At 34.7% G+C, this 16,130-nt stretch overlaps 2 protein-coding genes across 2 annotated transcripts in view; one reads left to right on the top strand and one right to left on the bottom strand.

Annotated features, from left to right (window-relative positions):
- Positions 1-11,733, top strand: part of LOC113235926 (protein flightless-1) — a 30,500-nt gene extending 18,767 nt beyond the window's left edge. The window contains exons 15-23 of the mRNA XM_026471847.1: positions 1,706-1,832; positions 2,851-2,972; positions 5,015-5,228; positions 6,266-6,535; positions 7,049-7,161; positions 7,575-7,725; positions 9,021-9,185; positions 9,805-9,918; positions 10,804-11,733. Of these exons, the coding sequence (XP_026327632.1) occupies positions 1,706-1,832; positions 2,851-2,972; positions 5,015-5,228; positions 6,266-6,535; positions 7,049-7,161; positions 7,575-7,725; positions 9,021-9,185; positions 9,805-9,918; positions 10,804-10,938 (1,411 nt within the window). The 3' untranslated portion in view covers positions 10,939-11,733. The remainder of the gene's footprint in view (positions 1-1,705; positions 1,833-2,850; positions 2,973-5,014; positions 5,229-6,265; positions 6,536-7,048; positions 7,162-7,574; positions 7,726-9,020; positions 9,186-9,804; positions 9,919-10,803) is intronic.
- A 559-nt stretch (positions 11,734-12,292) lies between these two features.
- On the bottom strand, positions 12,293-13,226 carry LOC113235828 (essential MCU regulator, mitochondrial). Its single transcript, XM_026471735.1, has one exon. The coding sequence runs from the start codon at positions 13,093-13,095 to the stop codon at positions 12,829-12,831; it is 267 nt and encodes an 88-aa protein (XP_026327520.1). The 5' UTR covers positions 13,096-13,226; the 3' UTR covers positions 12,293-12,828.
- Between the last annotated feature and the right edge of the window lie 2,904 nt (positions 13,227-16,130).

The raw sequence follows: 16,130 nt of genomic DNA, 5'->3' as shown, positions 1-16,130 counted from the left end.
ATCGGAAACGCAATAGGACATCACTAATGGGTTAGAATTCGAGTTGTCAAAAGTTAAATAAATGGTTAGACGGAGTATAGCCTAAAGCACTGATACGAAGGAAGCGTAAGTCTGAAATTATAAAAAGCCATTAATACTAAAAAAAAATTAGGAAATGAAACTATTTTTCCTGATTTAAAGCGCATATATATGTTTTTTCAAACAAATCAACGTTTCAGGCCCTTTACAGGTCCCATGGTCACGGTTGGCGGAGGTGGTACAATCATCAACCAGTTGTGTCTAATATGAATGCAAACCGCCCTATTTTTTCACTATAGTTTAATTTTTAAGTTTTGTAGTTTATGACTGTACCACCTCAGTCAATCGTGACCATGGGACCTGTACAGGGCCCGAAACGTTGGTTTGTTTAGAAAAAAAAACAAGTATACACGATTTAAATTCGGAAAAGTAGTTTCATTTCCTATGTGTAACAATCGCGAAACCTAAGACCTCGATAATAAAAAAATTAGTTACAAAAATAGCTATTTGGTACTCGTCGTGACATCTGGTGTACCAAAAGGTACTAAATACCCGACTACGCTTTCTTGTATCGCGATTAGAAGTGACTAACTGAAGACAGTTATTAATCCAGGCTTAAAGTTCTGCAAAGCTCGTTTTGTACACACGAAACACTTGTTTAGCTCGTCATTTTTATTTATATTAATTTTAATTTTATATAATTAATTTATTTTTATTTATTTATATAAACTTGTTTAGCTCGTCATTTTTTTAGCCGACTTAACAAAAAAGGATGAGGGTCTCAATTCGACTGTATTTTTTTTTGTATGTATCGCGATAACTCTCCGGCCGATTCTGTTGATTTTTTTTTGTTGGAAAGAGGGTACCTCAGTATTGGTCCCATTTAAATTTAAAGAAAATATTCCTCTAAGGGTGCCAAACTAGAGATGAATACAATATAAGGATGAAGCATCTTCAGTACATATTATGGCAGACTCGTACAGTAAAACAGGTGGAGAATTTTATGACGTGGTAATTTCGATTAGCGCCAAGTATTGTCTGAATATAGTATAACAGACCATAATACATCTATAAGGAACAAGTACATGTATAAGGAACAAATGTATACAAAATTAATGTTGTGTATATTTATACAAGTCAAAAGAAGTTATGTCTGTACTAGACATAAAAAATTTTTTTGGTTTTTTTTTTGTATGATAACTAAATGCTATGTAAAGAAAACAAATTGGGAGAAATTTTAGATTTTGTATTATTTATAAATTTACATTTTCTTCAACGGACTCGATAAATTGACCTAAAAGACAAAAAGTCCTCAAACGAAGTAAAATGAAACATTACTTACTTTTCTCATCTTTGACTACTGATGCAAAACTTTTGTTTGTTTTGCAAAGAAAATCAGACTTGTACTTTTGATAAAATACGCGTCAATATGTAACAATGTGTGCGTGCGGTTTGTATGTTTTATACGCATGCGCCCAACAGAAGACTATTACTGAGATATTGTCCAATGTAGTCTTACGCCAGGGATCGCAGACATTTTAATTTAATTATTTATCATATTGTTTCTTATTTATTTAAAAATACGTCTCCTCTTTGGCGTAGACTGCCCTGAGTATAGCTGCAATATGGCTTGGTCTATTTGCATTACATCATTAGACCATTATTTATTATTTACTTTTCGTTACAGGTTCGGCAAGAAATCTTCACGACTAGTACGCGCGGCGGCGGTGAAGTTAGCCCAAGAATTATTTAACATGGTCACAAGACCGCCACATGCTCTGGTCACTAGACTGCAGGAAGGAACTGAGACGCAGGTAACTTTTTACATAAGTATATTTCGGTGTTACAATCTATACTCGTGTTATAATGTATATATGGTTGTTAATAGGACTGGCAACACTCAGAGAAGCCTCTTAAGAAATATGTGTGATTTTGGGGAGGAATAAATCGTACTCTTGTAATAATTAAGCCACATGTGCTTTTTTCATATGAAAGTCATTAAAATAATACATGAAACAAATTATATATATTATTTGAAATTGTATAACTCTTACTAAAAAAAAAATCGATCAATTTCCAAAAGTTGTCATTTTGCAGATGTGGCCTTATTAAACCAAGGATGGGAAATATCATTTTAAAAACTACGTAGCCTCGGGTCTCATAAATTCCCAAAAATCTCTCGGGCACAGATGGGCAAGTGCTAGGCTGCGCAATTAAATGTGTGGTAAATCGAGTTTTGTTCAAATTGAATGATTTTACTACAAAAGTTTATGCTTTATGATCTAGATGATTCGATTTGCCTTTCTATTGAGTGGATTCGTTTGAAAATAGCATTGAGATAAAAATTGTTACGAAAAATCGTATAACCTTAAATCTATTTTCATAAAAATCTAATCGTAATATGCATCCATAAGAATGAGAATGTTTTTTTTTAATCTCTCTTTGGATTAATTCACTGACACTGGCACAAGCCACTTGGCCCCTAGGCCGCCATGAAGAAAATATTAATAGTGAGAATCCACAGGAATACAAGGTGGGTATTGTAAGGTGTTGCCTCTTTTCCGTGAAAAAAAAATTTTTTCTGACCACGATTTTGGTCAGAAATGGGTTAAAAACCGGCGCTTTGGGTAAAAACCCGGTTAATACCCGGACGGGTTGATTGGATTTTATCCCACTGCCCATATCTGCTCTCAGTTCATAGTCTCCTTCTCGAAAAGAAAGTTCTAGACGACAGTCGTTATAATGTTGTACTTCGTCATTTTAACAAGTTATAATTATTAATATATTAAAATTCTTCAAGTGGCAATGATAAACCAATAGGAACGTTCGCAGGTGTTTAAGACGTATTTCCTGGGTTGGGAGGAAGTGATCGCCGTGGACTTCACGCGCACAGCGGAGTCCGTCGCCAGGACCGGAGCTGATCTCGCAAGCTGGGCTAAACAACAAGAAACTAAGTATGTAATACTTTTAAATTTGTTATTCAAGTACTCCATAGAGTTCACACTGTCACCAGTTTAGAATCTCATTAACAACCAAACATATAATACAAGGGTGTATGTGGCGGTTAAGAGCCTACTTTTTGAGGTTTTGCTTTTTGAGCCTCTACGCGCCGTAAACGCAAGCTCAAAAAGCAAATTGTTGCGTTTGTATCGATTCAAACGTACAACGCTACACAAACTCGCGCAAGAAGCGCATTCGAAGTGCGTCTGCGGCGCATATACGCGCAGACGACGCCCGTTTATAATAATAATAATAATAATAAATTTATTTATTTAGGCATAAATCCCATTAATTTACAAAATTACATATAATTAAATTTAAAAATATAAAAATTAAAAAATTAGATTAAAATTACACTATGATTAAAAACTGTGAAATAATATTAATTACAAAAACGCCTAAAAACAACAATAGCATCGCGAAAAAGTGACTTGCACCAATAAGTTTTTCGAGTTCTTTAGCCTCTCAGTAAAAGACAATTTTCGTTTTCTCATTAAAGCGTAAAAATCGTCCACCCTGTTCAGGGCAAACATACCAGATGCGCTGCAACGCCATGACAAACCCAACATGGTACGAAATGCGTTATTATACTGCACCCGCAACATGCCGAATGACCGTTTAGTGTAGCTATACCACAGCTGACTGGTATAAAACGCCTGACAGTATGCCCGGAACAGGGTGACCTTTACCTGGTCTGGGCAGCGCGCAAACCGCCGTGTCAGCATATTGCTTTTTACAGAGATGGCTCGGCGCTGCCTCTCAAGGTCCTCATTATCCGTGAGTCTATCGGTAATAATGTGTCCTAGATATTTGAAAGTAGATACCACTTTTAATGTTGACCCAAGTAATGTAACGGGTGCAACAATCTCAGGCCCTTTGTCATATTTGAATATCATAACTTCTGTCTTTTTCACGTTGTAATGAAGACCATGAGAGACAGCATACCGCTCACATGGCAATCAGTTTTCTCATTCCACTAATAGAGGGACTTAACAATGCCATGTCGTCAGCGTAGCTGAAGTTGTTTGCACATTCTCCAGGGACGTGACAACCGACTCCTGCACTGCTAAGTTCCTCCATCAGGTCATTAACATAAAGGTTAAACAAGACCGGTGACGTCAGCCCGCCCTGCCCAACCCCGCAGACCATCCTGTATTCCTCAGAGAACGCATCTTCCCAGCGTATCACGTTAATTTGATTCCCGTACCAGTATCTCAACAGACATGTTACACTACTTGGCACACCAGCTTTCATCATTTTTGACCATAGTAGCTGGTAGTTTATGGTGTCAAAAGCACGGCTTAGGTCGAGAAAGCAGCCATACACAGTTGTTTTTCTTTTTAAGTAATGCTTTATGGTATTTTTTAGGCAATATATATGGCACCACTGAATTTAAGAACGTATTTACGATTACGTTATTATATACGATAGACGTTATTTTTACGATTTTTCTTTTCCAAAGCAATAAAGCCAGCGTAAGCAGTGTTGTCTCAACCGACGCCATTGTACTACTCTTGAGGAGATTGAGGTTCTTTATCAAAATGCGCGACTACAGTGAGTCTGAGGCGCATATACGCGCAGATGACGCGCGTTTACGACGCCACTGAATCTGTGAACGTGTGCCAAGGTTTACTCACTGCAAATGCATAGCGTTTGAATCGCGTATACGTGCGTCATCTGCGCGTATAAAATACGCCGTGTACAAAGACTCTAATGAACCGCATTCTAACTGCAATCTGTCAGCTCCTGTGACTACGCACTTAGACTTCCAGTCCACATAGATATGAGCGTTTGGGATTTGTTTCTGATGTTGACTTTATATGAGTGCCATTTTCTTTATTTATTTATTTTTTTAATTTATTACTTACGAAAGCATTTGTAATCATTTTACTTTACACTTTTAAACATAATCAGATTATGCATTAACTGATTATTTTCCAAGATTACAAATACAGTAAATTGAGTCTTTTTCAATAATTTAATACCTTGTTCCCAGGGCCGATCTTTCAGCTTTATTTACGCCTCGACAACCTGCAATGCAAATCTCTGAAGCGAAGACCCTCGCTGACGAGTGGAACGAAGATCTGGAAGCCATGGAGCCGTTTGTACTGGAAGGAAGACACTTCTTGAAACTACCGGAACATGAACTAGGAATTTTCTATAGCTGTGACTGTTATGTCTTCCTTTGCCGATACGTGCTACCCGTTGAAGTAAGCTTATATTTATTTTATTTGAAAATATATTATCTGGTTTCCCCGCTTTATTTTTTTATTAGTGACAATCATAAATTATGGTGATAATATGCCTTTAAAAGAAAATTAACTGCAAAAATTTTTAAATAATTAATTAAGTTACTATAGTATTTCTCAGTGTATTCTATTACTATCTAATTTATAATATTTACGTACGTTAATTTGTCAAAAAATTTTTTTAGTTTGTATTTTGAGATTGCCGTAAGCAGTTATAATTGTTGTGTTTACAATGTAGAACACTCAAATCAAATAAGATAAACGTGTTGTGAACTTAATGTTAGTGTTGCTAATAAATAAAAAAGGCCAGCTATTAGAACGCGAGCCAATGATTATGAATAAATAAGAACAGGTGGAGAAAATTTCACACAGATCCGACGTTGACAAGTGCCCGATAGCGACTGACGGGGCAGCGAGTGACGCAGCGTGGCACTCGTTGGGCAATTATTAAGTTTTGAGATAAATGTGAATTTAATAACTATAGGGTTTCAGTTGAAAACCAAAATTTTGCATTTCTCTGTAGTACTTAAAGTGAAATATCTCCATATAAAAACTATGTGCAAAGTTAGATATTTTATTATTTAATATTTCGTTTTAGACCTTTATTTTAGCCCATTTTCGGGATTTTAAAGATCAGGTAAAGTACATCCTATCGTGTAACCAATTAACACATTCTTTAGACAATATCCTTTAAATGTATCGTATATTTTTTATAACGCCGTTATTTAATAGTAAATACCTAAAACATTTGATCACCGTAACAGTTTTCACCGCTTCTCCTCTGGTAACTAGCCTTAAAAAAGTTTCATTAACATTTCAATACCCACTTCATAACTGGCCCTCGTCTTGCCCAATTTTTCTGTAATCGAGTCTACTCAAATTTTCAAGTAATTCTTTTATAAATTGGTAATTTGTTGAAATTTGCCGATCTGAAATTAATGGGCGGTGCTAACACGTGCTATAATTTCTCTCTGATTAATTTAAAAATTTTTTCCCAGCCGGAGGACGAAAGCGAAGGATCCCACACCGGCGCCGGTGATCCAGACGAAGAATCAGAAACGGCAACCTGGGTAGTTTACTTTTGGCAAGGTCGAAAAGCACCTAATATGGGATGGCTGACATTCACCTTCGGGCTTGAAAGGAAATTCAAACAACTTTGTAAGCGTCTCGATGTGGTCCGAACACATCAACAACAAGAAAGTTTGAAGTTTATGGCGCATTTCCATCGACGATTTATTATTAAAGATGGCAAGAGGAATGCTAAGCCGGTGAGTATGGGCGAGCTACATAATATGTTCTGGAACTTCGATCTAGGCTGCAAGCTGAGTAACTAGTTCTGGTTTGACTCTTCACCATCTAGGCCATAGGTTCCCAAACTTTTTGGATCACCGCCCACTTAGGAAAAATAAAAAAATCTCATCGCCCACCATCACAAAAAATCACGAGGAAGAAAAATTATATATTTGTTAGTTAGTTTATACAGATAAATCGGATTTCTTTTTTCAAATGCGGTAGCAACCCCTGGACAACATCAACGCCCGCCAATTGCTTCCGAGGCCCCTACCGCGCCCCAAGGACTTTTCAGCGCCCACTGGAGGCGGTAGGGACCACCTTGAGAAACTATGATCTAGGCAAATAAGTTACGAATTAAAAACGAAACAAAATAATTTAATATAAAGAAAATAATAAATACACCATTGCGCCTATTTGTCGCGCTATTATAATAAAATTTATAGCATTTATAATACTAAAGAATCAATATAATTAATAATGTTTGTCAGGAGGGTGGACGTCAGCCAGTAGAGTTGTACGAGTTACGTAGCAACGGGTCAGCACTATGCACTCGCCTTGTCCAAGTCAAAGCTGACGCATCGCAACTGAACAGCGCTTTCTGGTAAGTTGCGAACAATATTAACAAAAAAAATATTGTATAAAAGGCCTGCCAGGATCACATGACAAATGTGGAAATAGAAAATTGTAGCAAACACTTGATTAATTGTAATGAAATATATAATTCGACTCATCCGTAGAACAATGCTCTATGTACAAGACTACTTGTTTTCAGGACAAATTACATTCCGTTCGTTTTTCTTCGTTGTGGATGTCAGATTGACCGTTGTTCGATTTTATATTTCCGAAACGAAGTAAGACATATAAATTCTCAAAAAACACCTTTATATAGGTCTTAGTTTGAATAACGAAATTATTCTCGTAACGTACTTGTTCTCTTTTTCTCACAAACACAATCAGTACTCAACTACATACATTTGCACGGATTTGAACAAACATTTTCCCTTTACTTCGTAGCTACATCCTAAACGTGCCGCTAGAGGGCGCGAATCAAGAGTCGTCCGCCATCGTTTACGTCTGGATTGGTAGCAAAAGCGACGCCGACTGTGCCAGGCTTATAGAACAGATAGCTGAGGAGAAGTTCAACAACCCCTGGGTCAGCTTGCAGGTAATGGAATCACATTGACTCCGTGGCCCTAATAGAACAATAGTGGACAGTTGGCTTCTATATGGAAACGGAGGATGTGACATGCCACTGCTACCTTCACATACGGGTTTGATGCATCATCATTCTATTGCACTGCTGTCAGTGTGATATCACATTTACCTGACGAGCGACAAATTTTTCACTTCTCATACTCTAAAAGTACGTTAATATAGCCTTACGTAGCGAGAGTAAAGTGCATCCTTTAATCCCTAGGGAGTAAAAAACATCTAATTTTTTAATTTACTTCGAGTGAACAAACTCAGACATCTAGTAGTTTGGTTCGGTTTTAGTTCCGTGCCTTTATCGCATAGACGGTGGCGCCATATAATTTTTCCGCGTTAGTGCGGTTGTTGTAAATACCGCGATAACTTCAGAATTTTGGTTCGTAATTTTGTTGTAGAACGAAAACGATTGAATTTTTTTTCTTACAATCGAAGTGAAAAGTAAAGTTTTCACCGCAAGACTAAAAGCCGATATAAACCCTCGGAGTATTAGACACTCTCGTTAACGCTCGAGTGTCTAACCACCTCGGGTATATACACAGGGTGTAAATTTGAAACGGGGCAACAAGGCCAGCCATCTTAATCGTTGTAGTTACAGGAAAACGGTTCTAGAAGACTATCCATGAATTTTGAAGATATTTTTATTGGCATTCACAGATTTTGAAAAAATGGTACAGTTAGCAAGACAAAAGACAATTTTTGCAAAACTTTTTTTATGCCACTCGATCCGGTCTCTATATACGGTATTAATAGTCTCTATAGGACTTAGGACCAACTGAGGTAAGGGTACTCGAAATGTCAGAAATCACAAAAAACTTTTTACCATACATTTTATAGGGACATATTTAATAATTAGTTATTCTAAATGTAAATTCATGGATAGTCTTCTAGAACCGTTTTCCTGTAACTGTAACGACTAAGGTGGCTGGCCTTACTGCCCCGTCTCAAACTTGCACCCTGTATAGGCTCGTTCTAGTCCTTCGATAAAAAAATATACTATTATACAAAGTTTCTCATGAACAATAATTCTGAAATTAAAAAAATATTATCTCTATTATATATATAATATGAATAGCGATCTCTGATTGAACGCAATCGCCGTAATTGTACTACTAAATTTTGTAGATGTCAGGCTCGTCGCTTGCTGCAACAACCGCGTTAAAATACAGAGTGGTCACATTTGCAACCAAAAACCATAAGCTAGACCAATAGTTGAATATAATAAAATACAATTTAAAATGCTTTGTGGTACAGGTATTAACGGAAGGCAGCGAGCCAGACAACTTCTTCTGGGTGGCTCTGGGCGGACGAAAGCCGTACGACACAGACGCTGATTACCTAAACTACACCCGTCTATTTCGCTGCTCTAACGAAAAGGGGTACTTCACTGTGTCTGAAAAGTGTACTGATTTCTGTCAGGTAAGCTTTTAACCGACTATAAATAGGAGAAGGTTATCATTTATGTTGCAAGATTAAAAAAAAACTATTTAATAATACATTAATTTTAAACCCTTACTGCCGAGCACAAATCAGTAAATGCTTTCGCTGCGTGCCATGCGTGTTACTACATACTTTTTTATGCCGTAAATATAAATAAATAACAATAAAATTAAATAAACAACGCACACACTCATAGCCCCGCACTAGGGAAACCCTGTATCGCGGATGTTATGGACACGCACATAGGTAGACAACCACAAATTACACCCAAGCTTACGACAGAAATAAATGTACACCATACAAATATTTCTCCTGGCACGGGAATCGAACCCGGGACCTCTGGATGGCAGTCCAGGGTGGTAACCGTCAGAGGCAGTTCAAATTATAAATAAAATTAGTTCAATTTAGGTTTGGTACAATGAAAGCGTTAATGATCGTTATCGTTAAATATTGGTTTATTCTGCTTTTAACTCTGTGCGCCAATAACGCTAGAAAGTAAAAATTTCGAATCCATAATATTTCTTGTTCAAATTCTGTGGACGCATGTTCTCATACACAATTATAACTACTGAACAAAATAATTGTTGTGATGCAATAGGACGACCTAGCGGATGACGATATTATGATCCTGGACAATGGCGAACAGGTGTTCTTGTGGCTCGGTGCCAAGTGCTCGGAAGTCGAGATCAAGCTCGCATACAAGTCTGCACAGGTAATAAAGAATTGTAATTTATTTTACTGAGCAAAATAATCACAGTTGTCGTGTGACATCATTAATATACAGTCTAAAGACATTCAAACACGCAATATACGATAAATGGATCGTAACAAGTGAAAAGCTCTGCCTATCTCAATGGGAAAACAGCTTGAAATGTCCATATATATGTATAATTTAATGAAACGAGGAGCTCTTGGTAGTAAATATAAAGAATGGAAACGAATTTTTGAAGTTCATATACACTATGTAACAAATTGTCAAGAAGGTTATATTTAACAGTTTTGGTTTCTGTATAATTGAGCAGCAAGTATGTAGAAAACAGTAGCTACATAATGTAATATAGAATACCTGTGAAACTTTGCTTTTGTGCCTATCACAAGGTGGTTACATAGCTATGTAATGGTATTTACATAATCTTACATATCTACACATACATGTGTAAGTTCTTTGTCATCAATTTGTAGAATATTGAAATATAATATTCCCTTTTTATTGCAACTTTTTGTTGTCCTCACACAACCACAAAAGCAAAGTTTTTGCAGGGAAATAGAGTTTTTTTATGTGGTTTTAACCAAGTTAGGAAAAGATATTGATAACCCAAAAACAGAACTTGTGTTACATGGTGCAATCGGTATTGTAGTATTGGTCACTTTGTCAAAGATGTCATAAAATAACAAATGGCTTTTGATTATTGCTCTTATTCCTAAGTGACATTAAATATACATACGTATGTTAAATAGTAATGTACAATCGTTCAATTTATATAATCGCCACTCAAGCAGCAAAATTTGCATTAGCCATTTTCTTTTTGTAACTTACGTGTATGTCACATTTAATTCTAACTATATAAATAATCAAAATTATAAAATGCTTTCATAGGTATACATTCAACATATGAAGACTATGCAGCCGAATCGACCACGCAAGTTGTTCCTCACACTGAAGGGCAAGGAATCTAAACGGTTCACCAAATGCTTCCATGGTTGGGGTGAGCACAAGAGACCTCCAGAATAAAGTATTGGTCTGACTAGCCCTAGATTAATGTATTATTTTATTTTTAATTCCATTTATTTCACAATAATTATTGGTATTAATTTTTGTTTTTCAGCATTGTTTGATTATTCACCAATTGAAATTTACAGCACTTAAATGGAACTGATAGAATATTGAACTTCTTTTTACATTTTTGTTCAATATGGCTAATATGTTTGCATTTTTTTGAAGGTATATGATTAGTTAACTGAACAAAAGTATTATTTAACAATTTTCATAATATTTAAGTTATTGTATGAAATTGTTATCTTCCAATTAGTATTAACACACAACTTAAATGATTATGCCAGGAATAGTTACATTTATCAAATTAATAGATCGATTTTAAACAATACATTTTCTAATAATTACCAAACAATTATCATTTGCACAATGTTTATTGTCTATGAAAGTGCTACTATAACCACCGCATATCAATCAGGGCGCCAAGTCTACTAATTTCCTTAAAATCACTGGTTATTCTAATTCCATTGAGTCTCCACTGAGATTATATTGCAATTATAATAATATTTGTCATTCTGCTAAAATCTAATTACAATGGCAACTGAGTCCCAATGGAGTTTCATTGGAATAGTAATGATGGCATTCATTCATACAATCACTAATGATCAATGTTGTCTTATTAAAAGTACCATGGAAATTACTGTGCATATCTTAATTTTCATCTCATTTAATCAGCAATTTAGTCTTGAAATTAAATGTATATTTAATTTTATGTCTAATATTTAAAATGTAGTAGCAGTAGAGCTCCTTGTGAAAGAGATCATCCAGGTAAGTACTACCACCTTATTTATTTGTACTGCCAAGCAGTAATGTGAGCATTACTGCATTCCGTTTTTGAAGATTAAGGGTGCTGGTGAAATTACAGGCACATGGGACTTTTCAAGTGCACCTTAGATCTTTGTGATTTAAAGCTCGTAAGTGGCATTGCAACTGTTATGGACAGGCGTGTCGTTTACTATGAGGTGCACAAAGTGCTTGTCTCATCATTTCGCATCATAATTTTAAAAAGTAATAATAGTAAGCTTCGCCATTGACTGCCCATTGAAGAGCAGAATACCAAAAAATTGCAATGAATAAGTTGAATACTAGCTCGATGACTGGCAAGCCACCACTCTTTTTTAGCAGAATGCCAAACATTCAAAATCCTGCCACTGCCGCTGTCAACACACAACTGAAATGATTTAAAATTAGCAGATTTGGAGCCCTGCTTGTTCACAAATGTTTGAACCTGGTGTTTAGCACTGTATTAATGTAAGGGCTTCCTAGATTGCATTGAAACATGGAAATGAAAGACTGAATTATGCCATTTTCAATTCATATAATTATTCATTTTGCTTAGAAAAACTTTAAAAAGAAAAAGATGAATGAGATTCTATAAAACATTGCTAAATTGAAGAGTAACTTTTGACTAGAATTGAATTTTACCCCCAATATAACAGGACATGCATTTTTGTATTTAGATATTTATTACAATGTACACTCAGCTGTATATAGAAAGCTGTTTACATATACATTACAATTATTGATTATCAAATTGTACTTATGTAAATATAATATGTAGGAACAACTTTATGTTATTAATATAACACAATTTGTAATTTAAAAAATATAATAAATTGTGCGATGTTTGAATTCTAGAACTTCTGCACAAAATGTATTTAACTACATACATTTGAAACAGCTTTTGTAACAATCTTAATATTTAACAATAAATAGTTAATTGAACTAATAAATGAGTTTCTTTGTATACCCGCTTGTTATCTTGAGAAGTATATTTCGCTTAGACACTACTTGAGAGAAAAAGATAATATAAATAGAAATCCTATAAGGAAGACACCATCATGTCTTTTAGTCATCATCGTCGTCGTCATCGGAAGGTACAAAGAGTTCATTCTCTTCAAGAAAATTTGCTATGTTTTTACTGATAGCGGCGCCAATTAGTAGACCAGGCACTACAGTGCACACTATGCCCAACAGACCAAACTGCTTCTTCTCAGGCTCCGGGAGAACAGCGCCAGTCGGAGTCGTTGTTGCTGTCCGCCTTTGCACTATCTGCTCAATTCTGGACAAATTTTTAGTCTGGGATACCAAGCGCGCAAGCCTCGAGATAGTCATTGTGCGTTGAATTTGAAAAATAAAGTAATTTTCACTAATTATTTCTAGACTTTTCTATCGTATTTATAAAACATGTGACACAAAATATGTCAATGACAGTCGACAGCTAGTTTTTCCATTTATAAGTACCAAAGCAAACATATGATCAGCGTTGCCAATGCAATAGTTCAAAATCCCCAAAAATCACGGTTAAAATCCCTAAATTTGGGGAGAACAAAGTTCATATTCCCTACATATCGAGTTTTCATTATTTATTACAAATACATCGCTCAAAAATAATTATAATAAAGAATTGAGAAACTAAAAATGTAATCATCTATTACGTTTGCTGTGTATGTAAACAGAATTTATTTATTTATTTTAATAAGATTCAAAATTAATCAAACAAACAAAAAAAAAAACATTTTTATTTGCCTCACAAAATTAAGTAACTAAATTATTTTGTACCGCATTTGGTTAACGTTAAAAAAATCAATGAGTAAATTAAGTTTCGACCTATATTTAATGTTGACGAGTGCCGAGTAGTAAGGTGTGGAAGTACCAACTGGTCGGCTTTGTTTATCAATAGCTGATTTCGTTTTTCTTCATACCGGGAACGGGCCTAAGTGGGAAAAAGGATCGCGAACTCAACACGCACCGACTGGTAATTTTACAAGGGTAGTATTTAGCCGCTTACCATAAAAGCAAGTTTTTTTACAACCAAATATGCCACTTCACCAACAAAAGTACCTATTGCATATCAAAAGAAAATTAATTTAGCATTATGTACTAAAATTAAAGCATATCATTTTATCGCAATGCATATCTAACATCTAAATAGGTATGTAATATTTCTAGCTTACAACAAACATATGACCACAAATTTATGAGAAAAACATACCTATTTCGCTGAAAGGTACATCAGACTATCGGAATGAAAGAGCATTTTATATGACATAATGATCTAATTGTACAATTTGTCCTAAACAAGATCAACAAAAAAAAATTAAAATTGCACAAAAACATTACAACAAAGTCTAATGCTTGAATGCTTTTTCCTGAAAAACTAAAAACTACTGTTATCAAGCCTTTATTTAAAAAAGGGAATAAGGAAATATGTGAAAACTACCGTCCCATTGCTTTACTACCAGTGCTATCAAAAATATTGGAGCGAATAATTTATAATAGTATTTATGGATTTTTAGAAAAATCTGGAACATTAAAACCAGAATAGTATGGCTTCCAGAAAAATAAATCTACAAATCATGCAATAATTGATTTACTAACAGCTGTATCGGATAGTATCAATAAAAGGGAAGCAGTATCTACAATCTTCATGGACATGACGAAAGCATTTGACTTTGTGTCACATAAGTTACTATTAGACAAAATATATGACTACGGATTGAGAGGACCAGCACATGATCTAATAAAATCATATCTAGAGAATCGCCAACAAGAGACACATATTACATACATGGACAAAAACACGGAGAAAGTAGCCAAATCAAATATTAGAACTGCAGAGCGCGGTATACCGCAGGGCAGTATTTTAGGGCCACTATTATTTATTCTCTATATTAACGACTTGCCAGACCATGTTCAACAAAAGATGATACTTTTTGCTGACGATTCCTCTGTGGTTGTGAGATGCACTAATATTGATGAATATGAACCAACTTTAAATGATGCACTAAGTGACACTATAAAATGGCTACAATTAAATAATCTCGTAGTAAATTTGGACAAGACTAAGTTTATGCAATTCTGCATGCCACAATCACGACCAAAAAATTTTACTATAACCTACAATGCACAAAATGTAGCTCAGGTTGATGAAACAAATTTCTTGGGCCTTACTCTTGATAATCACTTGAGCTGGAAGTCACATATAAATAAGTTAAATACTAAACTTAGTAAATACGTATATGTCCTGAAAAATCTAACGAGAGTAACGTCACAAAAAACTACTCTTTGTGCTTATCACGCCTATGTAGCCTCTAGTTTGCGATATGGTCTGCTGCTTTGGGGGAATGCTGCTGCAACACATATTACACCACTGTTTAAAACCCAGAAGAAATGTGTCAGGGCCATGTTTGGTGTGGGCCAGCGAGAAAGCTGTGTACCCTATTTTAGAAAACTAAAGATTTTAACCTTATCATCTATGTATATTTACGACGCCTGTATTTATATAAAACAAAATCCAGGCAACTTTAATCTAGTGAAAACCAGACATCCCAGGAAAACAAGGAACGAAATAGAAATACGGCCAAAACAACGCCCCACTTTGGAATTTTACAATAGAACGATGTTTATATTGGCACGTAAATTATTTAATAAAATACCAGATGCAGTTAAAGAACTAAATTGTAGGCAATTCAAAATAAAATTACATAATTTGTTAGTTACACAATGCTACTACAATATAAATGATTTTTAATAGATAACATAAAATGTAAAATTTAACCACTGTGCGTGATTGAAATAAGAATTGTGTAAAATATTCGCATGTCAAGTTTTGGTGAAATGTACGATGTAATAATAATATACTATAACACCATTGTAAACTACATTTTTCAGCGAATAAATATCTTGTATTCTTGTATTCTTGAAATTCGTAGTATTTTTTTTGTATTTGCAAGTAAAGGTTCAATTTAGTTCCAATATTATAAATTGCTTACAAGAAAATCAATTGTATAAACGAAGATAATTTATGGAGCAACTTTTGAGAAAAATTACAATAATTTTGTCAAAAGAATTCTTAATTCGTTTAGAGATAATTTAAATTGATGTGCAATCAATATTTTTGTTATGTACACCATATTTTTGTAAATAAATTAACACTTTCGTTGTACACTGAGAAATTAGCAGAGATCTAGTTTTGATACATGTTTTTAAATTATTTTTGATATTAGTTTTGTTAGACAGTTGTTCTATTTGTAGTGAAATATTTTTTTAGATGTGCAAGTTATTTGAATAATGAACATAATTTTATATGTATTGAGTTTTCTGATATGCACTTATATATTTCCCATTTTACAATTCAGAACCAAGAC

This window comes from Hyposmocoma kahamanoa, unplaced genomic scaffold, assembly GCF_003589595.1.
Source record: "Hyposmocoma kahamanoa isolate Upper Pololo Valley unplaced genomic scaffold, ASM358959v1 88, whole genome shotgun sequence".
Taxonomy (NCBI): domain Eukaryota; kingdom Metazoa; phylum Arthropoda; class Insecta; order Lepidoptera; family Cosmopterigidae; genus Hyposmocoma; species Hyposmocoma kahamanoa.
This window is presented reverse-complemented; position numbering and strand designations above follow the sequence as displayed.

Coding starts and splice junctions, on each gene's coding strand:
- LOC113235828 (XM_026471735.1), bottom strand. CDS start 13,095: ATGACTATCTCGAGGCTTGCGCGCTTGGTATCCCAGACTAAAAATTTG.